Below are 25,212 nucleotides of genomic sequence, written 5' to 3' on the forward strand. Positions count from 1 at the left end.
GATTGCTCAAGCAGCTAGGTTGCTTGTACTCAAACCCTCTCACTTGCTGGCTAAGCCAGTGACTGCAACCACAGCAATGTCAGAACAAGAGCCTGGGATGGCACCTGGACAGACAACAACGCACCAAAGTATCCGTGGCCAGAGGAGGAGTGAGATTGTCTTTCCAGCACCAGTTTGGGAGTTTGTACCTATTACAGCACTTATATTACATTACTTTAACTATGTATTGATGCCTACATGTCCCCACATACACAAAAAGCAGGTCCTTTTCTAATGTTTCTGCTTAGTGACAGCTTCTATAATCAATCTGTTCACTGGGTCTTGATCTGCTGACAAAAAGTTGCATCTTCTTACACACTACCAATAAACATTCTTCTATTAATTCATCCTTTGGAAAGGACCACAGTGACTCTCAAAGCTGTTTGCAGAGCTCCTTTTGAAATCTCTGTAGGAATCGCAAGGTTTCAGTGCCAAACAGGTATATAACACAAGCAGAGAACAGCATGCTCCCAGGTAACTCTGCTTTTTCTACCTAAAGCAGCTCAGCATGGTAAATTTTGTCATTTTATTTTGCCTGCAGAGAGGCAGATCATCAATTTAAACATACAGACTTCAGCAGCCCCTCTGTGTTGACTGCTCCTCGCCAGACCAACAAAACGAGGCCATTATAAACCCAGAGCAATCAGCCAGCTCAACCAGTTTTACAGACGCTTTGTGTTGCCGGAGCAATGTATATTACCCATATCGCAGCAGTCGATCTGTCCCTAAGTGTTTAATAAAATGTTTTTCTCTATACAATAGACATGGTTGCTTTCATGAGGCTCCCTGCCCACATTTCAAGGAACATTCAGTCACACGCTATTAATCACCTGCTCCACACAGTTTCTTTTTCTTGCTTTTCTGAGCAACTGCTCAGCACAGATTTCAGGAGCCTGGTAGTCACTGACCATGCAGGCAGCAGCTTTCATTCACAACACCACCATGGAGAACTGAACGATGGTAAAATTCAAGGTGGAAGGGATCCTTGGAGGTCTCCTGCCAACCCTTCTGCTCAAAGATAGACCATCCACAACACTGTGCAAGACCAGCCCTGGTTCTCCCTAGCTCAGTCTCCATGGGTGGAGACTGCACAGCCTCCCTGCAGGCCTGCTCCAGCTTTACACCAGTTGCCTAGAGTAGAAGTATTTCCAAACATCCAACCCAAACCTCCCAGACTGCAACCCGTGGCTGCTGCCCAGTACACATGTGGCCTGACACCACCAAGAAGTTGCTTTCTTGTAGCCCTCATTCAAGCAGCAGCTGGCTGTGATGGGATGTCCCCTCACCCTCCTCCTGGCCAGCCTGGACCAGCCCTGCTCCCAGAGCCTCTCCTGGCAGCCCACGTGCTGTCGGCAGCCACCACCTCTCCACATCTCAACATCCACACCAAACCAGGGTCCCACTGAGTGCCAAGAGCCTATGGACCTGGGGTGGCAGGGAGGGATGCTGCAGCCCATCAACTCTGATTTGGCAGTCAGTCACAGCTTCCAGCTGGAATTAAAAGAGAATTGTAAGGGACAAAGGATACAAAAGGAGCTAGCCCAGCCAGAAAGCCATATGGCAAGCGTTCAATTTAAAACAAATGTGGCTTTAGGCAGAGAAGTTTATCGGCACTAATGCTGAATGAAGCGGATCAGCAGAGGATTTAAAATCAGTGCTTCCTAAGGATTCAATTACTTTCCTCACTGTAGCACCACACTTTACTGCCTGTAGTTCCTACTTCACTAGTTAGCTCCACTTTTTACTTATCTTTTCTTGTTACAGTTTGACTGGCATGAAAGCATCTAGGACAGAGCTATGAGAAAGTGGTTTAGACAGCTTTGATGGTAAATGCTGACCCATCAGACCCAGGTTTTTTGTGTGAACTATGTGCCAATCTTGACAAGAAAGTGATTTTCCATTAAAAACAAAGAGCAGCAGAATGAAACTTGCCCACCCTGCTGTAGCCCATAGCCTGGGAGCCAACAGCCCGACTCAGGATGTGGCTGAAGGCCTTGACCTCAGTCACAGAGGAAGGTGAAGCTGGGCTTTCTCTGTCCCATACAAGCACCTGCAGCGCTGCTGTCCCAAAGGGCTCAGCTGCACACCACAGAGCCAGCACTCTCCACCAGCGAGGACATTTCCCACTCATTCAGTCCCCATGGGACAGCAAGTCACTGCTTCCTGCTGCTGCAGCCCCCACATCCAAGCACTCTCCAGCTCCTCTCATCCTGACTCCATCAAGTAGCACAAATTTCAATGAGAAGGACTGTGGAGGCTGAGCTCACTGAGCCCTCAGTGCCATAGTTTGGTCCTGCTGGCCAGGATCATTTATCTTTACAAAAAACAAACAAAAAACCTATGACATTGGAAAACAAAACAAAACAAAACATTGTCCTAAACAAGCAATATTCATTGGGGCAGGCAGGGAGAAGGACAAAAGGGAAGAAATAAATCTGGTGCATCATTCTAAGTCATTCATTTCCCAAAGTAGCCCTTCCTGTGGGGACCCTGAACTCCCCAGGAACAACGGACTTAAACAATTCACAGCTCATGAAAAAATAATTTGATGATGCTCTCACTACAGGTCAAGCACTATGAGGACACATCCCATGACCTTCCTCTGTCACTAGGATCCCTTCCATTGCACATCTAGGTGCTAGATGTGGACCTTGGAAACAAGATCTATGAGAATATGCAATAGTATTTTTTTTCTTTTCTTTTTTTTTTCTTTTCTCTGATGGACTAAAGAAAGAAAAACCTCTTGAAAAATCAAGGCATCACTGCAGTCCTAGGGAGGCAAGAACAGGTCCCAGAAAAGAGGCAGGGAGAAGAGCGGCTGAAACAGGGGAGACAAAAATCAGAGAAAGAACTACTATAATACTTCCGAAGGTGACATGAAAATAGGAACACAAATGGAAATCTGATGCAGACTAGGAAGAAAAAGTGATGAAATTGAGAAATTTGCAAGAGGGAAGTAGCATGGATGGAAATGAGGTAAGGGTGACACAGAGCTGGAGCCACTGGGGGGATTCTGGGCTTCATCTACCTTTAACACAACTTTGTACAGATCCTCCAGTCCCCTCCAAGCAGATTAATCTGATGATAAAAATTGCCTCCCTCAAACATAACAACCTACCAAGTGTGCATGTGCACTGGTCTCAGCAACAAGTGGCACAGAGATCTGTAAATAAAACTTCATCTGCCTCGGGGGGAGAAAAAACACACTGGACTGTATCTAGGAGTTTGCTCACTCCCAGGTGGTACATTTACCAGCAGGAGGTCCAAACATAAAGAAATCCCAATATCTTGCTTGTAATTGGCATAACATATCTCAATGTCACAGTATGGACATGTTGCACTACTTCTCACTTGCAACACCAACACTGCACCATCTGGGCCAGACAGTTGAGCCCAAATAAATGGGTTTCCAGAAATGGACTGGGACAGCAAGGAGTTTTAAGACCGTTGAGCAGCAGGGAACATTCCCACCACTTCCCTGGACTGTCCTGCAGCCTGATGGTGCCGGGCATCTCTCCCTACCTTTTGCAATGGTCTAAACCCGGGCAAGTCACTTGAATCCTCAGTGGAAGATGATCTTAAGAGATCCCAAGACAAGATTTCAGATCAGCATGAAAGCTGGACAGCTGACAGCTATTACAGTGCCCATGGCTTTTCCTATCAGACACAGTAGCTCTGACCTTGATAAAAGCCCACAGGACTGCAGCTGTCTGTTCCCCACGTAACATCTACTCTGATGCACCAGGATCTCAACAAACACTCGATGACATCCCAAAACAACAGCAACAAAAAGGCTAACTCTTCAAACACATTCACCTCCAGCCCCTCTTTTCTAAAAATTTTCCAGATTAGCTACTAAGTGCTTGACAGAACTGAGGGCTGATTCTTCTCCATCTCCACACTTTCTCCCTGTAAATACTGCTAGGTTTTTCACTTCTGGTTCCAAATATGATTTAACTGTTGTGTGACCCTCCATTCTGGCCAAATTAGATCAACTACTAACAATCTTCAGATCTCATCCGAAGAGCTACCTGCAATTAAAATAAAAGCAAGCCCTTTTCTGCATTCCAGAACATGAGAATGAGCAACTCCCTTGTGATCTCTTCATTGTGGAAATCCAACATTAGCTACAGCTGCAGGAATTTGTGTATATCATCTTAGCCCCAAAAATGCAAGGCTGATCAAAGCCCTGGTAGTGACTTTTCATCGTTGAAATGTCCACTAGTATTGCCAAAGTTTGTGTGTGTGTCAGGGCTGTGGGAGAACATTTTATAAATGATGTAAGCCCATAGCATGAGTTCTAAGCCGAGGATAAAACATCCTCTAAACAACCACACAAGGAGGCAGCTTGCACTTGCCAAATCACAGATTCTTCAGAGGCCCCCATCAATTATCCAGCAACGGAAAAAACAGATCAGCTACAGAAGAAAAGGAAAGTACTGACCCCTAGTAATCAATCTGTAATTGTGGGGGAAAATATCCCAAGTAATTCAAACCTATTAGGATATGAATGTAAAAAGTAGTTGAAATCTGAGGCCACACACACACAAAATAAGGCACTGTCAATTTGCCACCACAAATCTAGGTATTGAATGTTTGCTCTTGCCTTCCCGAGTCAGCAAGAACTTCTGTGCGTTTTGCTTCCATGTGCCATTATTTCAGGACTGGTAAACTGGATCTATAAAAAGTGTTCTGCTGGAGAGAGGACACATATTCAGCAAACAGTCGGTAGACAATATTCATATAGTCTATAAACATTTACCAACCTCTCTTTTAATTTCAGGCATTAGTCTGAGAGGCTAAGCACAGTGACCCACCATTGGCAAAGTAACAGCTTGAAGAGAGAGCCGGTTTTGTCAGAAAGTGATCAAATTATGACATTAGACAAGATCAAGAATGCCAACTGGGAAGGAAATCCTTGTGTGGACCAAGGCCCCTATCACAGCCAGATCTTTGCTAGGAAAAGAATTTATTGCTTGCAAAAATGATCACCCGTCGTGTCTTCATGCCCACAATGGGCATCATTTTGCATGTATCTCTCTGTAGTTTTCTAGCAGGTAAACCACTTAATACATTGGGTTTAAGGGTTGGGACAATTTTGATACACCATTTTATTTTTTCATCCAATTTGAAATAGATTACGAAGAAGTGCAACGGCAAAGGCAGAAAGCAGAGCTTTTCTATCAGAGCCAGGCCTCTAAAGAGCGTTGCAATCCTTTGCGCAGCTCAAGGCTTCCCATCCAGTTGTTATTCATGAGCAGCAAAAGAAAAATGGCATTTTACCATCACCGAGAGGCACATTGGAAAGCACAGCCCACCTTCCTCATCCAGCAACTCATGCAGGGGTGGCTGCTTTGTTCCCCGCTTTCACATACTCACTGTTACCTATCTTCACACAGCTATCCCAAAGCCACATCAGCAGAAGAGCAAAGAAGAAAGAGGACAGACAAAATACCACAAGAAGATATTTGTTTTCCACCCAAAAATTAATGCACTGTGTCACTTTGGCAAAACGTTAATGGATTTTTACTTTTTTTTTCTTTTATTATTTTTTTAGCTGATAGCTTGATCCAAGTTCCTTTGAGAAAATGGGAGCAATTCCACCGGCTTCAACGAGGTTCTGGATCGAGTCCATCCTAAGAAGAGTTCACTCTGCAAAGATATTTCCTGCAGCTGGCGAGCCAGCTCAGGCAGTGCTGATGTGGCCCTCTGAACCGTGATATGCTGCCTGCTCCAGCTGCGGAAGACCCCGGACTTGACTTATTTCAGATCAGCCATGGAACGGGGCATGGCACTAACTCTAGCAGGGCTCTTTGCAGCATTGAGGCGCTTAATGCATGTGGAAGTGCAAGCATCTGGTCAGAGAAGGTAGGACTGAAATGAGAGACTAAATCCAGCCTCAGGTTTAGTGGGTAGGTAGCATTTTAAAAGGCACTGTCAACCTTGTTCCTGTGTGGACTGGTCAGCTTTTCAGTGCCGCTAATTCACACGCTCAGCTCAGATCTCCTGGAAGCAAGCCGATCAGTTAAAGTGGTGGAGGCAAATGACACGTAAATCCTTTTGTTTCTCGCAGAAAAATCATTCGGCACATTCCCACACACTTCTGCTTGGCCACAGAAAGCAGGGACTGGAACGCTCGAGTTCCTGCACAAAGGAAAGTGTGCCATAATTCATCGGGCTCCACCAAGGATTTTGGGGCGGAGGACCAGTATCCAACGGTAGTGTCTGATTTATGCATCGCTGCTCATTATACCTCTGTAGAGAAGTTACCTGGCATCCAGGAGACATTCTTTCAACTGACAGTGCTAACAGAAGTTTCCAGTGCTCCCTTTGAAGAGCCCTCTGAATGCTGTGTACAGCAGGACCAGGGCACTTTGCAGACTCAGCAACACACTTCTGCCTGTTTAACCCATACATTATGACTTAAGAACAACCAATGTTGAGTTACTGAAGGCTTCGCATGCTCCCACTGAAGCCGACACAGTTTTTCTTCTGTGCCCATGCTCTTTGAAGGGAGCACTCCAAACCTGGGTCACCCTCCTCCTTCACACCTGCTGGACACCTCCCATTGAGGTGTCTCCAGTGACCAAACCACCAAGGCCAGCTCCCTCCAGCAAAACCCCCAGCATCCTGCAGGGGCTGTGAGAGCACACCATAACCCTGCCTCGGTCTGCAGGCACCCACACAGGGTGTTGTCCACCCCTTGCCACCAGGCTGAGCCACCCTGCACAGACCAGGGGGGCAGGCAGCAGGACCACCCCTCACCAGCACAAGGAGTGAAGGGCCACAACAAGTTTATTTCAAAATGCTTTCCATCCTGGATCCCCCTCCCACACCCTGACCGAGGTCATTTCCTCCATTTATCCCATGCACAGCACAGCAATCATGTTCAAACTCACTACCAGTCTGCGTCCTGATCTGCAAGCTTCACATCTCCTTTATCAAAGATATGCGCTAAAAAGAGACATTCTCTTCTTGGCTCTCCATTGGTAAGTTTGGAGGACAAGGCAGGAGATCTATGAGCAGTACAGCTCCGCGGGACACCATGACATCTGTACAGATGACAGCTTCATTCCTGACTTTCCCAAGGAATCCAAAATGACAAATACAAATGTACATACTTTTACTATGATAGTATCTTCCAGCAAAAATGATCCCAAATACTATTCCAGACTACGAAAAAGAGCCAGGTCCATAAGTCATATCAACAATTTAACGTTTACTCTCGGCTGACTTTTTACTGAACTAAGTGACCACGCGAGCAGACCTCCTTCAGCTCTGCTGTAGGAAAGGTGCTAGGCTGGTCTGTAATGCCGGCTGAGGACTCAACACTCCCAGCTCCTCTGGGACACACTTCAGCACTGTCACGCTGACAAGACCGCAACTTTAACTTGGAGTTTCCTGAATTTAAGGCTTTTAACTCTAACATTCATGAAGAATGAAATACACAATACAATAATAAAGACGTTCTAGCAGTACTTGTGTGCTTGCGAGTTTAACATTTCCCTATGGTTATATATACATGGATATATCTATGATCCATAGACAAAACTTAGAACAAACGCTTTGGAAGATTTAAAAAAATGCACCATAAAGAAGTAAACATGAAATGGCGAATACCATGTAGAGCAGCAGCACCAGCATTTGAGAACTGCTCACAGATTAACTGAAATAAAAACACAATATCATCCAAAAAAAATCAATATAATTCTGGCTGTATTAGCTGGAGATTATTCTACTCTACAGTGCAATGAAACCTTGCTGCTATAAGAACTGCGCTCCATAGCCAGTGACTACATTGTAAGAAAGATACAGGCCCACCAAGGAAGCTCAAGAGGACAGTTACAAAGAGGATAAGAGATTGAAAATAAATGACCTTAGAGCCAGAAAAAAAAAGGAAAAACATCACTGCACCTAGGGACTGAGACATTAAGTGCTGTCTTCAAAAATGAAGTGCCAAATTGCTGCTGGGATTCCTCTTGAGGAACACTTGCAAAACTTCTGCTAAGGTCACTTCCTATTGAACCCAGGTATTTTCTGAGGAGTTATCAGCAGTCCTCTACTCCACACAATACACTCCATTCCTTAGACTTTTTTTTTACTTTTTTTTTTTTTTTAACTGATGCAAAAATACCTTTCTTGTTCAACTGTTTGATTCCCTATTATCTCCTGACAACAAGTTTCACAGCTAGGTAGGTCTGACCAGTTGGTTTGAACTGTCATCACAGAAGATGGGAAAGCTTCATTTGCATCAGTGTGGCCTGCCCTTTGGGAAGGGTTTGTTTGCCTACCAAGACCCGAGGGTAAAACCTATGGTGCACCAGGCACAGAAACACGGGGATGGATTAAAGCCCACCTCTATTTATGTGCAGAATGAAAATTGCAAAAGGAATGATAATGTCCCACAAACATCCAGTGTGACAATGGGTTAAAAACATGACAGTCAGCAGGTGAGAACACCTGGGGACTTAAATTTGACTGAAGAAAAATTCCCCTCATGGCACACACTTGAATTCTTTGTCTCAAGACTTCATCCAAATCTCTTTGGTGTTCACTGAGCTGAGACCTTGGTAGCACATCATCCCCAGATCATTCTGAAATCTGCTTCCACTCTGGAGGGAGAGGAGGAGGCCTGTCCATGGAGAAGACACAAACCCCCACCCGGACAGCCCAGTAAAGCTGAGCAGGAGGGTCCTGAGCTCTGCTGGCTGCACGGCTCAGGCCTCGGGGCTCCCTGCTGCTACCCAAACAAAGTGCGCTGCCTGGGCTCCGGAGCATGTGGTTTACATCAGGTCACTGCTTCAGCTCCTGGAGAACTACAGCCGACTGCTCGGCTCAGCAGCCTTTTCTGGGAGCATAAAACACGAGACCCGTTCCAGAAGCAGGCCTACTGAAAATTTCCAGGCATAAGATGCTGCGTATGATGGAGATAGATATAGCATAGACTATAAAATCAGGTACAGTATGTAGAACTGCACCCCACATACAATAAAAGCTTAAATTGCTAAGAGAAAATGGAGCGACGTTTACAGATGAATGTACGTCATAAAAACTTTAATTATTCTCAATTCCCTTATAAACAAAAAATGGAAAAAGCTGAACATTTGGCAGACCCACTTCAGAAGTGTTTTTAAAACCAGCTACTTCAAAAGCAGCACTGGAAAGCGGCTTTTAAATCTGCCACTCGAGCCATCCCTTTGCCTGGATACATCTCCGCCACCTGCTGCCTAACTCACATTGGTGTTATTTTATGGTTTTTTTGTGATAGACTTTGTCTAACCTTTTCCATGGTTTAAAACAGAAGGGAGAAAGGGGTTTCTGGCCTCTTTGGTACTCCAGGCTTGACTCAAAATTCCCTGACTTCAGTGAGGACCTCTCCCTTATGCTGGTCACAGGAAATTAGTTTTATGAAAAGGGGAACTCATGGATTAAAAGAAAAACAATTTTAAAGGCAAAGACAACCCATTTCATGTACATCATTAAAATGATAAACAGCAATGGCATGAGCTGTAAATGGGCCTGATAAAGCCATCAATCCCAACTGATTCCCCCGTGCACATCATTGCAGTTGCCCATCCTTCCCCTTCCAGAAGGAGGGAGTTTTGTTCTTCTCCCCTGCCATGCACCTGAAGTCTCTTCATGATGACCCGGCATTGCCCTGCAGGACTCCTGGCTGTTTCATCTGGGGGCCCCCATGACTCTCAGACACATCCTAGTGGGCATGAAATTCACGTTCCTAGGCCTCAATGGACATCCAACTGCAGAAAGAGCACAAATACCAACTTACATCTTAAGCCCCGTAAGATAAATCAGAGCCTAAGGGTACTCCAAGTAGTGAGGTCTGTAACGGCAACCACAAGCATGACAGATGCACAGGATAAAGATAATATAGCTTGTTTTCTTCTAGATAATCCTTTCATAGGCTTTTCCCTAGCTCTTGTCAGAAATTCAGTGACAGCCAGGAGACATGCCTGAAAAAAACAGGACATGAATCCACACCAAGCTCCTCATGCAACAGCAAGACATTTTCTGGAACAAAATCAGCTCCTTCAAAGCCTGTGTCATTCTACACTGCACACATGACTCTAGTCTGCACATTATTTACACCTTTGATTTATCATGGCTTTCATACTCACATTCCTCGTTTACTCAGAAGTGACAGTGAGTTAACTTATGTGTTCCTGACAGTCTGAAATGAGGAATCTCAAAACTCTGTCAGGAAAATAAAGAGTATGCCTATCTAACTCAAGGCCTACTGCTTGGTTAGTCTCCTCTTTTAAATCATGGTTACCTGTCTTTACTTTTTTTTTTTTTTTTTTTTTTTTTTTTTTTAACGCATGTCCTGATATCAAATAAAGCGTTGAAAACATGCTATCCATTGAAGAGAACAGATGGACACTATGGAATAGCAATCTGCCAAGCAGTGCTAGATATGTGCAAGCCACGTCTCTCCTGGGCCATCCCTGTTTTGTCTGTATGCATGCACAATCCTTGCACCCTTCTCACAGCCATCTCTAAAAATCCTGGTGTCTTTAACTGTGTTGGCCCTGGATAAAAAGTGTACTTGGTACTAAAGAAGCCCAATAGTATCACAAGAGGCAGCACTTTCCTGAGTGGAGAGAAAGTGGCTTTAAGCCCACTTTGCACTTCTCTCTGAGTGCATTGGGCCACTTCAGCCAGCAAGAAGTCAGTGGCTCATGTCAGCTATGTGCTGCAGGGGCAGAGGAAGAAAAGGCTCCCTGGATCTGTGGGGCTGCTGGCTGTGCCCCTGGGATCCCAGGCAGGATTTTGGCTGCACAACCAGTGATAAGCAGCAATACCCTCCTCCTGCTCTAACGGCCTGGCAATTTCATCTGCAACACCAGGAAAAGAAACCACTAAGATAACACAAATCTTGCACCACAATGGATTGTCTCTTTATTTTAAAATATATTGACTCCTGCACTAACAGCTGACACTCCTGTGACATAATTTCACTTCTGTGAAATTGGAACTTCTGCACCCCCAGCTGATGCCCACACAGGTCCACCTGGGCCCAGACAGGGTCAGAAGCACTCAGATGCCTCTCTCCAGCATGATGCTGTTCTGCCCAGCCTGGACGTGGGACCTGGGCAGGCTTCAGTGCAGTGATGTGATGCCCACATTTGTCCTCACTTCCATCCAGACAGCTTGCAGGTGAGCCTCTCTGTAGGTGGGCCTACAAGGATGCCAGGTAGCAAGAAAGAGAGAGTATTGTTTCCAGGCTGTCATGCATACCCTTCACCCCTGCTTTCCCTCCCTGCATCCCTGAGCTAGCTTTGAAGTGGGTTGGCAGGGGACATAAGTCAGAGCTAGAGCATGTGCTCTTGCCAGCCAAACCTGCGTCCTGCTGCCTGCAGGCATGGCCATTGATCTCCAGGGAGGAAAACACACCTACTAAAACTGCACTGCCCATTAGGAGGCCAACTAAACTGTAGCAGCATTGTTATGCTGTGCACCTGGATCACTTCTTATGAACCTAAATCTCCACTCCATTGCTTTGCTTTCACATCAGCACAATCTCATTAAAATCAGTGGCACGTTACAGGGGCAATTGAGTAAAAAATGTGGCCATGCAGACATGTGGATTCAATGTCTGAAGAAAACATTATGCATAATTCTGATGGGAGATATGGATATGGCTCACGGAAATTCACAGCAGGCAACACAGTTCTCTATCTGCACCAGCTTTCACTCCAACCCCACCAAGCAGTGGTTACCCACAGCCATAAAGCACAAAGCTTTATATGCGTAGTTCATATTACACACTTTCTGCGCCTAGTTTCATTCAATGAAATACTCTTATTCAAACACCTTATTTCCTTCCAAGCCTTCCCCAGCTCTTGGATGCTGGGATGTTTTATGGCAGATCCCCAAAGCAGGAGTCAAACGTTGCCCTTCTTCGTACAGATTTGGGAGTGCAGGATTTGGGGTGGGGGTGTGGGAGGGCAGCAACTTACATCTCTCAGCCACCTTCATGCACCATTCTCTAAAGTCGCTCAAAAAAAATACAATTCATCTTTGACATTTTAACACCACCTTAGTCAATAGTGGAAGAAATACAAAGTATTAACCAAGCCATAACTAGCCAAAAACTCATAGCTTCAACTGTTCTTTAGGTATCTATCTGGAATTTTCACCAAAAAAAATAAAAATCAGTGACACACTTCAGAAGCAAAAATCATCTTTGGATCCAAAGTCTTGGCAATTTGGGTGGTATGGCTCTGGTTTTGTTTCATTCCTTTATGTGCATCACAGACTTCACCAAATCTTCCTCCTAAGAGCTCTGGAGTAGTTACATAGTGGTGGTGGGGAGAGATGAAGGTTGGTTTACTCCTCTCTCTAAAACCACCTCAGTATATCGTAAACCTGCTCCTTTACCCTGTAAAGTAGCACAGATTTTATAATCTACCAGAGATTCACATGTTTATGTAAAGCTTTTTCCATTCCATCTCCAGTTGAAGAGCACTTTTAACTTTCCACTAGAAACTGCCAAAAATTCCTCAGACTCACAAAGTCAGAAAGTAGGAATTCAGGCTTCATCATGCACTGAAGGAAAATAAGTTAAATCTCTCCATTTATATTTCACATTGAAAACCTTCCATAAATCAGAAAAGGTTTGAATTTCCCAAAGCACGAGTTTGCTAAGAACAAAGCACTGGCTCAGCATTAGTCTCTGTTCTTTCATTAGCAGCTCTTAGAGATTACGTTTCTTCAGAGGGATTTGAAAAAGTACATGCTAAAATAACACAGTCAAATCTGCTTCTTCCTCCTCACTAAAAGAAAAAGAAAACAAAAAAAGAGAGAAAAAAAAAGCACTAAAATATTATTTACTTACTTACCTGTAATATATTACTGTTCATACTTTATGTCTTGAAATAACACCAGCCTTGACTGTTCTAAATAACTTTATTCCACGTTATTTATTGTAAAAGGTCTTTCAAAAAATACATACATAGCTTTGTACCCTGGAAAGGGAAGCCGGCTGCACACAATCCAAGTCTCCCAAAGTTCAAAACCAAGACAAAACACAGAATAATGTTATCACCTCTTTTAGGAGATTTCCGCAAGGTTGGACTCAAAAGAAATGGATAGGCACAGCTTTTCCTTCCTTATAAACAACCTTCTTACTTAATTTCATTTTCAGAAAGAAAACCTCTTCAGTCAGTCCAAAGCAATGTCTTCATGCAAATGTGGCTGTATTCTACATTTCTTTATCCGTAGTCCTATGGGTACCATTATAGGTAGTAGGTGGTAGGTGCTATCGTACCCGAGCAAGCACAACCAAGGCAAATCACATGTCAGTGTACACATTGTGGTCTGACAGCTATTAGCTGGGATGGTCAGCAAAGATTTTACCCAATTAATAACCTTGAAAAGCAGCTGAATGTATTGAAAAGGTGCCCTTACATCTCTGTAGGTTTGTAAAAGAGAATCCATTGCCAACTCCCTCAGTTTGGCCAGGAATATCTGCCACTGAATACACAAATATCTAATGAGGCCATTTTTGCAGACCGGTTCATTACCAACGTGCATGGACTGCTGTCTGCCATTACTAATGCATCCATGTTTGAACACAAAGTAGGAGATTTGAACGGAGGAGTGAAGGGAAAGATAATCCTGATACTGCAAAGAAAAAAAAAATCAGGGAGACAGGATAGAAGATGTATTTTTCCTGCCATTAATGCCCTTTATAAAATATTTTATTGTATTTGCTTTTATAATGAAGTAAGTCCTCTCCATTCATTGCAGTAATCACCACCAGCAGGTCTGCCAACGAGCATCAGCTGTTTTCTATTTCCAGGACAGGGAGCTGTGACAGCATCACTGTATCCCAAGCACAGCAATGCGGTGGCTCTAATAATGTCCCCGCATCCAGCAAGATCTTGCCTACAGCACGATTTCCTACCATTGTCCTCAGAATAACAGCCACTGGCCACACTGATTGGAAGGGAAGTAGGGCAGATGTTGGCTTTTAGCATACTAATCAGCCTTCCCAGTGAGGTTAGAGACTTCCCAAAGATACAGGGATTTTTAAATATTTCAGTAGAGAATTAACCACAGAGCTCTGCACTATTAACTTTTTTTTTTTTTTAAGCATATATTTGGAGTCAGATTTTATTATCTCTCCACAGTCTTACTATGTTTCCAGTTGCACGTACCAGCATTAACTCCAGGGGAATACTACTAAGAGAGTACGACTTGATAAGCATGAGTGATAGTGGCAGAACCTGCTCTTTGATCTCAATTTTAGTTTGTGAATGTTGACTGTGGTCTTCCAGGAGTACTATGGTCATTGCTAGTAAAATAAAATCACCCTGAGGCAGGACAATCTAACCCATAATATGGGGAGAGAAAAACAGAACAAAAGGAGTGGGGGAAAAGGGGAAAAAATTTCAGAAAAAATGGCAGTTAGTACCTACCCTTACCTAATACCTAACCCTACCATCGAACTAGAAAAATAAAAGTCCTGCCCAGTCCACAGCTGAAGACTCACAATTGTATTGTTTGGAAAGGCAAAAGCATTTTGTTGCGCTCTGCTATGTAAAGGAGCGACACAATTGCTGATCTAGCATTGTCACCAGGCTTGGGTCTGGCACAGGCACAGTGAGAACACAGCTCTGGTGGCCAGAATTGAAGAAAAAAAAAAAAAAAAAGCCAATTCAATAACAACAAACGCAACAACCCTGCCTTTTTCTTCCAATGGATAGGAACCAGTAACAGGAAACACGGTTTTACTAATACCAGAGCTTTTATGATCATTGTTATTTGTGCCAACAAATCTGGTATCAGTGGAATGTAAATCCAAGTCAATCCATTTGGTTTTGAGAGTTGGATTTTTGTGTTTTGTTTTGTTTAAAAAAAAAAAAAGAAAAAAGAAAAAAGAAAGGGACAATCAATGGCATAGAGCTCTCAAGCCAACTCTCAGCCTGAGAGTCCAAGAAGCTTTGTCTTGCATTTGCTGCCTGTTCCAGCGCAAAACAGAGCCCACAGGAGTGGGACCATCCTTGTGCTAGGTACCACCTGCATGCCATAAGGGAAAATATGAGGCACAGAAATTTCACCTTGAAAAGCAGCTCTTGAAACCCAGCTCAGATGAGCACAGCCTTGAGAATTGCTCCCCACTTGCAGCTAGGTGACCTCTGACACTGAGCTGGCACCACTACAGTTTAGAGGCAGTGAAAGGTTCGAATACCAAAGAACCCACCTGGCATTGCCTACTGCTTGCAAGCTCTGAACATCCTTTCACCAGCACTGGCCAGCTCCTATAATGAGCTCTTGCTCAAAATCAACCTTTGTTTCCATGACAGGAACAACTTCTACCATCACAGGGCTTCAACTAGACCTACCCATCATGCAAGTAGATGTTTTCAGCTTTGTTACAGGCAGCCTGGATATAGATGTTCTGTACAGCCAACACTGGGGCAGCAGCCCTGCAGTGCCAGCAAAGACAAAGCCCTAGCTTTGGTCCCTCTAACCAAGGCTGGTCACTACTGGCAAGGCAAAGAAGTTTGAGCTGCTCTACAAGCAGCTTAAGCAATTTGCTACCATATTCTGGATTGGCCATCTGCTACCATTTAGAATCAAAAACATTTCATTAAAGTAGCAAAGCTTCCTGAAACACAGTGATTTCCTTCCACACAAAGATACCCCAAAATACTCAAAAGCTCCTGCAGACATTTCAAAGTTCTAATATTTGCTCTCTCCATTTTTACAGGGAATGCTTGTAGAAATAGAAGTTAAAATAAATACATAAAGCCCCAAAATATTTATACAGCACAAGCATCTCAAGTTACATATTTTCAGGAGGCCTCTCTTGCTGTAAGAACCAAATAGATCGTTTGTCATTGCCAAAAATCTTGCAAACCCTATCACTGCTTTCACGGAGGCTGTTACATTTTGATTGGGGTTTGTTTCTGACATCCTTACTGCAATTATAAACAACTTATTCCACAGCCTCCAGTCTTAGGAAAAATCTTCCTTCTCCCCAAGGAAAGCAGCAGGTTGAGTGGTGGCAACATGCCAAAATGAATCACCCTTCTCCTAAAGCAACCCCTCTTTCAGAAGGACCATACTAACTCAGCAGCTACTTGGATGCTTGCCCCCGTCAGAACCTGGGGTCCTTCAATCATCTGAGCTCTCACTTCAGCTCTCTCCACTGCACTCACATCCTTATTTTTGGATGCCCAGAAGCAAGCCCATGGGTTGTATATGACTGCGTATCATGGAGATGTTTGTGTGCACAATGGAAAGTTTTGTCTGCCTGCAGCTGAAGATATTGCCAGCCTTTTTAACACAAAGCCCTGTGGGAAGCCCAGCCCAGAGCCATCCTCACACCCAGGATATTCTCTGCTCTGGCAGACAAGCAATCCCAAACTAATCTAAATCCATCTAATGATAAGAAACTCCAGGAACTGACAACCAGGAGTCCTGAAGGAGAAAATTACTAAATAAAAAGGGAGCCAGCATTACAAAAGCTATCAGAATGCAAATGTTAGTGCCAATGCCAAACATTTTGTTGTGAAAAAAAAAAAAAAAAAAAAAAGTCTCACACTTGAACATGACAAGTGCCCTGCAGTGCTCCCATTAAGCCTGTTTCTCCATGGTGTCAGCTCTGTATATTCTTAAAATCACACAGACCTCCCACTATCCTGAGACCTTAACGTACTCAGACTACCTCATGGTCTTGCCCAGGACACCCATAACCATCATACACCCTAAGTTAGGAACTGCCTTCCTGCTTCCCCACTATGCTCTCTGACCACAGGCCAACGAGGCTTCCTTAAGAACAACCACCCCAAAATCCTTGTCACCATCCCAAGGAAAGACATAAACAAATACAACGCCATTTCTCTTTTAACTTTGCTAAAGCGGCGGTCTGAAGTCCATCTCCACCCCTCCAAGACTTCTCTCTCATTCCCATTTAGACCTCCCAACATGAGCTGCAGGTTTCCAGCCCGGCCTGCATGGTGTGGTCCCAAAGGTGAGCAGGACCCCGCAGTGTCCCATACCACTCAGCTTCCCTCCCTGAGAGGGATCTAAACAGCTGGTTTTACAGAGGAAAACGAGTACATTTACAGAGTTGCTGGGCACTCAGCAGCCAGCACAACTAAGGGCATGGCACTTGTCAGGCTGGGCCTGAGCTCCTACAGGGTAGCTCAGGCCATCAGGTGGTCCCAGGCATCTGGTGGCAGTAAATGGCTGTCATGTTGCTCCAGAAGGGCCGTCACCAGGACGCCAGCCATGCCTGCTGAGCAGTGGGCCCAGCAGCAGCCTGGAGCAGGCGCCCAGGCTCTGGCAGCACTGCCTGGAGCAGTGGCAGCCAAGAGGAGCAAACAGCAGGAGCCCAGAGCTTGCCGTGGTGGTCACCGCATTGCGAGCAACATGCTACATCGTCTCACACGTCTCACAAGAGTATTTGGCTTGCTAACACTGCTGTTTCGAGTTCACACTTTCTAAGTTTTCATTGCTTTAGCTGTGCACTCACAGAGGAGCTTATTTTTCTGTTGCGTTTCATTTTCTGGTCTTTCCTGAGGGAACTGACGTACTTCTCCTGTGCCTGTATGCACCAGACACTTCCAGGTGCCCCTAGAATCCTAGATCCTACAGCACAGAAAGTATCTAGATCAACTGTAAATCATTTCACTTGCAAATTTAACAAATTAAGTCAGCAAAAAACAGGAACTAAGAATCACTTTCTAAACAGTCCCAAGCCGACCCTGAAGTTTACTGACTGGGAGGACTGGAAAGCAGAAGGGCTGGGCTACTCTTTGCATTTTCAGGCTCTCCAAATCTGCACTCACAGCCTTTGACCAGAGAAACATGACCTGACCACTGAGATGAATTTATCGTCCTGCACCTTTATACAGTACAGCTGCCCTCAGAGGACAGGGAGAGCCTCAAGTGGAAGAGACCAGTGGCTTAGGCTGGGCAGTACTCAGGCACCACAATGTGGAAAAAGCATTCTGAATGCCTTTACAACAGGGGAAATGGAGCTGCGGAAAGGTGAGATGTCACTGGAAGTTTGTCTCTAACTACAAATGGAACCGGGTCTTCTGATCCCCAGCCCACCTTCCCAGTAATGAGACCTCAGACACTTACCAAATATGTGTATTAAAAACACATGCAACTCAAAATCACATTAAAGTCCCAGTCCAGCCAAGCCAGATGGAGCCTTTCTATCACTGCCATTCGCTCTTAAATTGTTTATAATACATTTACTTTGGGAGACCAGAAACATCAAGCTAAGGACACAGCTATGAGAGAAGCTGATGCAAAGCTTGGCTGACACAGATCATAGCACTGCAAACACAAAACCCAGAGCACCTACTCCTGCAAAGTGCTGCAAGCCCTCTGCCAAGCCGGCTTCAAGCTGCTACGTCCCCTCTGTGCATGAGACGAGGGGCCATCTGCAAAGGATCCAGCGCTAAAAGCTGCACTATTATGTCACCAAACTTGGCACGGCTTCAAAAGGTGACAAAAGGGAAAGACATTTAGACTATGTGAAAGCTCAGCTTGGTTGTTCGCACAGGGCCTGATTCTGGAGCTGTGATGGATTTCAGTGGGGCTGCCACGTGAAGCAAGACACTATCCAGCAGGAACAGCAGCATCTAAAACTGGCCTTCCATCTGTCTGTCCAGAGTGATGAAGCACTTTGTTACAGAATACCCACAGAAATTATGTGGCTAATTTACTTTCTCTTGTGTTTGTCTTTCTTTTTTTTCCCCCCTCCCTTTCTGAGACAAACGAATGGGAAAACCAACATTCCAGCTCCAGGATTTCTGCCCTTTCTTCCAAAAAAGAATTTCAGCCAAAAACACTGCAGCCAAGTATGTAGTAAACATGACGACAAATAACCATTTGAATAGTTGCCTCTTACTTCACAGAAGACATATATATTAAGAAGGACTGACTCCTGCAGTGGAAAAATAATCAGTTTAACGCCAAAAGAATACAACAGTCGGAAAGATTTGCTGGAACAGGGACTGACGTGAGATGCCCAAAAGGACTTGATGACTGAGTAAGAGTGAAATAGCTGTGCTGGAACAATGAGAGAGGAACACACTCCACAGTCCTCAAAGGGTAATTTTCTCTGTTTAATGAAGAGTAGATTTGATGATCAAGTTACGCCTCAAAGAGTAGTGATGTAAAACGTGCATTTCTCCCAGCCACCTTCTAACAGGTACGTAGTTTGGTTTGGATGCACATTTCAGGCTTTCTTCCAGAGCAAGGAGAAGCTTGGAGTGACTTCCTTACTACACAGTTTCGGTATTTCTTCTGATGTAACTAATATTTTTTTAGTTTAGGAAAACTTCTCTGTTTAGGATATAATTTATACATTACTGATGTCATTCTTTCAACTCCATTTCACCACTGCTTAGGGCTATCTGCTCCAAATGCAGACCAACTCTGCCAAACGTAAGCCCTGCAGTGAAATGCAGCCACATATACAGACCAATTTCAGAGACACTGAAGGTTGCTTAGGTTCCTTTGGCACAAGACTTGGAGAACCAGGAAATCCAGGAAAAAAACAGGGCCAATAGGCATCCCACAGGCTCTGGATTTTACAGATCATTTCCCTTCATTTGTGGTAGCTGTTTATGTCCTGCTGCTGCTACATAAATGCTGGAGTACCGTAGCCACTGACATGGTAATTATCCCCAAAGCAAGCCACGGCACTGCCCCACGCACTATTGTGAACAGTATGAAACATGCTCAACCCTGAGCACATGCTTACAGAACCTCTGAGGGGTAGAGGAGAGAAGGCCCTGCGTTATATCCCAGAGAGCAGACCTATGAATTCGTGGAAGAGGAATCAGTCAGCCAAGCTGTGTATGTCAGAAAGCCAGCAGCTGCCTGCCTTGGGAGAGAAGGATGAGGAAGGAGAGGTCCAAAGAGAGGTGTGTACCAGAGAGAAAAGGACCCCCCAGCACAGAGGAGGTGGAGGGAATGAGGAGGTGGAGGGCAGGGAGATGCCCACACAGGTCCTGCTGGCGACAGGAGACACAGCAGCTGTCAGCACAACCTCCCCTCTCGCCACGCTGGCCAAGACCACGCAAGGAGGAGGCACCATGAAACCCCCCTTTGATGTTGCCCTTGTTAACTCTGCTACCAGCATAGCAGTTAAGCGCTCAAGCGTGTGGTCCGCGGCTCCCTTTCATTCCAGGCTTCTCTCAAGCTTACCAGGGAAACCTGACACTTTCCAGGTGCCTGTGCGTCCCCAGAGGAAATGAATCCTACTAAGGAGGTGCTGCCGACAGGCGCTGCCACTGCCAGCAGCTAGGAAAAAATCTGGGAGCTGGGATCAGAGCTTCAGGAGCCCAGACAGACAGACATGCAGTCTTCCCAAAACCCCTCACTGGTGTAAATGCCCCTTTGGAGGAGGGCTGGGCAGTGGGGATGCAGGCCAAACCATCCTAGCCCTATGTGTCCGGGGCGCAGAGGAAAGCTTAGGAATGAATGTCCCAGAGAACAGACAGCACAGCAAAACATCTCAGCCCTTCTCATTTTTTAAATCTTGGGCTTTTTAAGCCACTGTCTTGATCCTGGCAGTGATTATTTTGGCACTGCAGCCTGTGAACATTCAACACAGACTGTAGGCTTTTGGAGCCAACCGTACATCAGAGCAAGCGAAATACAGCAAATATATAGGAAAGTGTAAACCCAAGTTCAAAGGCTTTGTATTGCTCATACAGAGCAGAGAACCATCCAGTTGCTCCCTTACTGCCCTGAACACTTGAACCATGCTTCTCCTCGGAAGCTACAGTGCAGATGTAGCCAAAATACAGACGGCTGGCCCCAAAGCCCTCCCTGCTCCGAGCAAACCAAGCATCGGCTGCACTCAAAGGAGGAAAGGCAATACAGCCGCTGCCTCCCAGCGCTGCACGATGGAGAAGACAAGCAGGGATGTGCCAGGAGAGATTGGGGCTGGTACCTGCTGAAGGGAGCCGGCCCCGTGCTGTGTCTGCAGTGATACGAGTGCCCTCTCAAGGCTGCACTGGAGCATGGTTTGCATGCAGCGTAGGGAGAAAGCAGCGCCGAGCTGCACGAGTGGGAAGGAAACCAAACACCTGCACCCTTCCTGGTGAAGAAGTGGCCACTTCACCTGCTCCGTGCCTCCAGGGTCTGTGGGAGCCGCATCGGCTCACTCTCCACACACCCTGCAGGAGCCGGGCACAAAACGGGAGGTCATTATCATCCTGGTATGGATGGTTTGCTTGGGCAAGTGAGGGGGAGCCAGGAATAGTGACTTACAGAGACAGGGGGCTCAACCAGGGTAAGTTTATGCTGAGATTTCAAAGCCAGGAAAAAGAAGGCGCTGGTTTGGCTGCGGGTTTGTGAGTATTTGGCATCACACACTGGCTACCAAGCATGGCTTGGTAAAGAAAAGGGTCCTGTCAGGGAGGACAGCGGGACTCCTACCTACACCTGACCCATACCAGCGTAAGTTTAAGAGACACGACACCTGATGGCAGCACACCCCAGTGCCACCTAAGCCACACTCCTGGGCACTCCCCCTGTGATGGGGAGGGCTGGGTGACACAGGGACCCAGCTGCCAGCTGCAGAACACACAAGCCCTAGAAGAGCACCAGAAACTGAACCTGGTGAAAACGCTGCTTCGCTTCATCGGTCTGAAGACAACAGAGCACCTGCAGACAGCTACATGCCGCTTGGAGCAGACGTGAAGTCCTGCTCCAGGTACCTGGAGACTCAGAAGCCACATCGACCGTTCAGTGTCCTGCATGAGAAATGTCAGCGTCACTTAGGCACTGCACGTGTCCAAGGGGGGAGCTACAGTTTCGGGACACATGAATGCTCACTCAGTGCGCTGGGTCATACGGACAAGATCCCATTCCCTCTGCAGGTACAGAAAATGCATGCCATGTCTTTTTCTTGTTGTTTTTTTTTTTTTTTTTTTTTTCTTTTCTTTTTCTTTTTCTTTTTCTTTTTTTTTTTTCTTTTTCCTTTTTCCTTTTTTCTTTTTCCTTTTTGCTTTTTCATTTTTTTTCTTTTTCATTTTTTTTTCTTTTTCTTTTTTCTTTTTCTTCATGATCTATACAGCCCCCCTGTATTTTGCTTCTCTAGTTTCTGAAAGCATCTTCTTAACCATATGTCCAAGCCAACCTTGGTCCACGTGCTGTCTGAAGAGCTGGAATTGCAGACTTGGACAGCACAAGGGCTTTCATACCTCTGACACACCCAGAGACTGGTACAGAGCTATACAGTTAAGAGCATTACAGCATTGTCCTAAATAACTGAGAAGATACATTCCTTAGAGCTAAATAAAGTGGAAAGTTCCCTTGGAGACCCCACGGCTTTCTCTGTTTATGTCACGCAGTCTGGACAAGGAGGGAAAATGAGAGTTGGATCTCCTGTCAGCAAGGCTCTCAGTCTGAGCCCAGCCTCTGCTTAATTCCCTCCCAGATTTCTCCTGCTGATGGTGCTTAAATATTCTGTGTGCAAAGGCAACCAAGGAGAGCTTCTACAAGAGAGCTTTCCATCAGCTGCCTGTCAGTATGTGCTCGACGTCCTTCCACATGCAGGATCTGGCAGCAGGCAACAAAAATCTCTCTTGGCAGTGCACAGACAGGATCTCCCCCTAACCTGGCTCCAGCACAACACCCTTCTCTGTCGCTTCCTTGGCCCGAGAGCCTGCCCACAGCAAGCCTGGGCTCAGGCTCCACACCAGCTTTCTATTTTGATGAACAGAAGCACAGTCAATTATAGCACCAGTCCACGGCCAGACCTCGCAGGGGAAAATCTTTTTTCTTTCTTTCCACAGACAAAAAATGCAGGGCTCTTCCCCTTCCTTTGTCGCAGTCCCCTTTGCTGAGCCAAGGCAGTCCCTGTCCCCCAGGGAGGGACAAGAAGCCCTGGCAAAGGCTCCAAAATGCTGAGAGAATTTGGGACAGGTCACCTCAACAGCCCAGAGGCTGGCAAGGCAAGGAAAGGAGAACAGGGAGGGATCACTGAGAATGCAGCTTGAAGATGTGAGAGCAGAACCAGGGGAAGCAAAGGCACCCAGCAGTGGGTTTCACCCTGCGGGACAGGACCCACCAGCCCTCCTGTCTAAGGCTGCACTTGCTCAGGGCACAGTTTGCTCTCCAGGCAGGAGGAAAGTGGTGCATGCTCTGCATGGCCTGCATGCTGCCAGGGATGAGGAGCAGCCGTGCAGCCTGCACCCGTGTCCTGCACAGCTGCCCTGGGGTCAGCAGCCCAGTGATCCCCTCTCGCAGGTTTTGGTGTGCTCTGGAGGTCTGCAGCGGGAAGCACGCAGCACTTTATGCAGCACCATGCCAAGACATTTGTGTTCGCTCAGGAATTGGCTTGGCGTTACAGCACACTGCTGTGTGACTGCAAACGAAGACAGACTGTGTGGATGTTCCATCCAAAAGTCTCAGCAAAGTTTCAGCCTCCCCTAGAATCACTTTAGGCATTACAGTCAGACAAGCGAAAGCCTGCCCGTGTTCAACAGCTAACCCCCTTCCCTCACAGGCTATGATGTTTCTCACGGACGCTGCCCGTGCCGTCAGCACGCCACCTCCCCTGCTCCCTTCCCTCTTTCTCTGGCTCCCCAGAAGGCAGCCCCAGGGTCAGCCGATCCCCTTCCCCATCCATCTCCCACTGCCACGAAGCAGCACTACTACAAACCCGCTCCCAGGGAAGCAATCCCAGGCTCATTCTGCATGGGCACAGCACATCACACAGAGATGACAACCCTGGGTATAGGGGCACCCGCCAGCAAAGCGCTCAGCCCCCTGTAAACTGCAGCCGTGCGCCCCGCAATCCAGGCGCCCCACAGAGAGAGGCTGAGCAGGGTCTGCAAACCTGCCGCAAGGACCCTTCCTTCTCTTGGTCCGGGTCAAACAGACGCTCCCAATGTATTTAGCTGACCCGGGTGACATCAGGTCTGGGCTCTGCCACCTGGCCCAGGGCTGCCGGGGGGGAGATGCTGCCAGCCTTCACCCTGCAGGCTCCACATCTGGAGCGGGGGAGCGGGTGTCCCCATACCGCCCCGGTCACCGTGACCCAGCGGTAAAAGCCTGGTGCTGGAACAGCCCCGCTGCGTCCCCCTGAGCCCTGCCACCAGCCGTGCCCCGTGGGCACAGGCTCCCGCTGCTTCGGGGCTCGGCATCGCCCGCGGTGCAAGCGGGGGCTTCGGCGCCCCGGCTGCTCGCTTCTCCCCAGGAAGGGACGGGGAAGACCTGAAGTCGCACACCCGGACCCCACCTCGAGAGCGCCTTAAATCGGACTCGGAGAGCCGGGAAAACCCTGACAGCAGCCCTTGACTCTCTAAAGCTCCTGGAGCGAGCGATGCGCGGGGCTCGGACGGCGGGGCTGGGGAGTGGGGGGACCCCTTTGCCCTCCCACCCCCAGTTAGGGGCTCAGCCCGGTTTGCGGGGCTCAGCCCGGTCTGCGGGGGGCTCAGCCCGGTCAGCGGGGCTCATAACCCGGCCCCACAGCAGCGGGCACCCCCGGGGCTGGAAGCACGAGGGGAGACCCCCCCTCCACCTCCAGCAGCGCAACTCCGAGAGGCAGCGGGTCCCCGTCCCCGGCTCCCCCATCCCCGGGGGGCTGCAGCCTACCTGCGGCGGAGGGCGGCAGGGCGGCGAGCAGCAGCAGCAGCAGCAGCAGCGGGAGCGGCGGCGGGGCGGCGGGGGGCGCCGCCATGGGGCCGGGGAGCGGCGGGGCGCGGAGCTGCCGTTCGTCTCCGCGGGGCTGCCCCGCTGCTCGCTGCGCGCCCCGCCGTCTCCTCCTCCCGGGCTGCCGGGACACTGCAGCGGGGCGGCCCCGCCGAGGCGGCCGCCTGCCCTCCGCCCCCCGACGGCCCCGGCCCCCCGGCCCGCCCCCGCTCGCAGCCCCGCGGCCGGTCCCCGAGCACCTGCCCCGAGCCGCCGGGGCCCCGCCGGCGGCGCTGCCCGCGGCAGGTGCTCGGGAGCCGGCTCCCGTCTGTGCTCGGTCTGCGCCTCCGCCGCCGGGAGCACCTGCTCCAGGGCTCCTCTTCTTGCTCTCCGTGCTTTTCAGGGCTCAACTCGTTGCTCTGGACGATGCCCCTGGTGCCTGGGCATCACTGCTCCGTTAGTCCCCGGCTCCCTTGGCTTCCAGCCTCGTGTGTTAAATGCCACCTGCACCCAAAGTGCTAAGTTTAAGCA

At 47.4% G+C, this 25,212-nt stretch overlaps 1 protein-coding gene across 1 annotated transcript in view; it reads right to left on the reverse strand.

The window, feature by feature from the left end:
• The window catches only part of FNDC1 (fibronectin type III domain containing 1), a 64,959-nt gene extending 40,118 nt beyond the window's left edge, over positions 1-24,841 (reverse strand). The window contains exon 1 of the mRNA XM_038176665.2: positions 24,646-24,841. Within this exon, the coding sequence (XP_038032593.1) occupies positions 24,646-24,730 (85 nt within the window). The 5' untranslated portion in view covers positions 24,731-24,841. The remainder of the gene's footprint in view (positions 1-24,645) is intronic.
• Positions 24,842-25,212: the final 371 nt, after the last annotated feature.

This window comes from Anas platyrhynchos, chromosome 3, assembly GCF_047663525.1.
Source record: "Anas platyrhynchos isolate ZD024472 breed Pekin duck chromosome 3, IASCAAS_PekinDuck_T2T, whole genome shotgun sequence".
Taxonomy (NCBI): domain Eukaryota; kingdom Metazoa; phylum Chordata; class Aves; order Anseriformes; family Anatidae; genus Anas; species Anas platyrhynchos.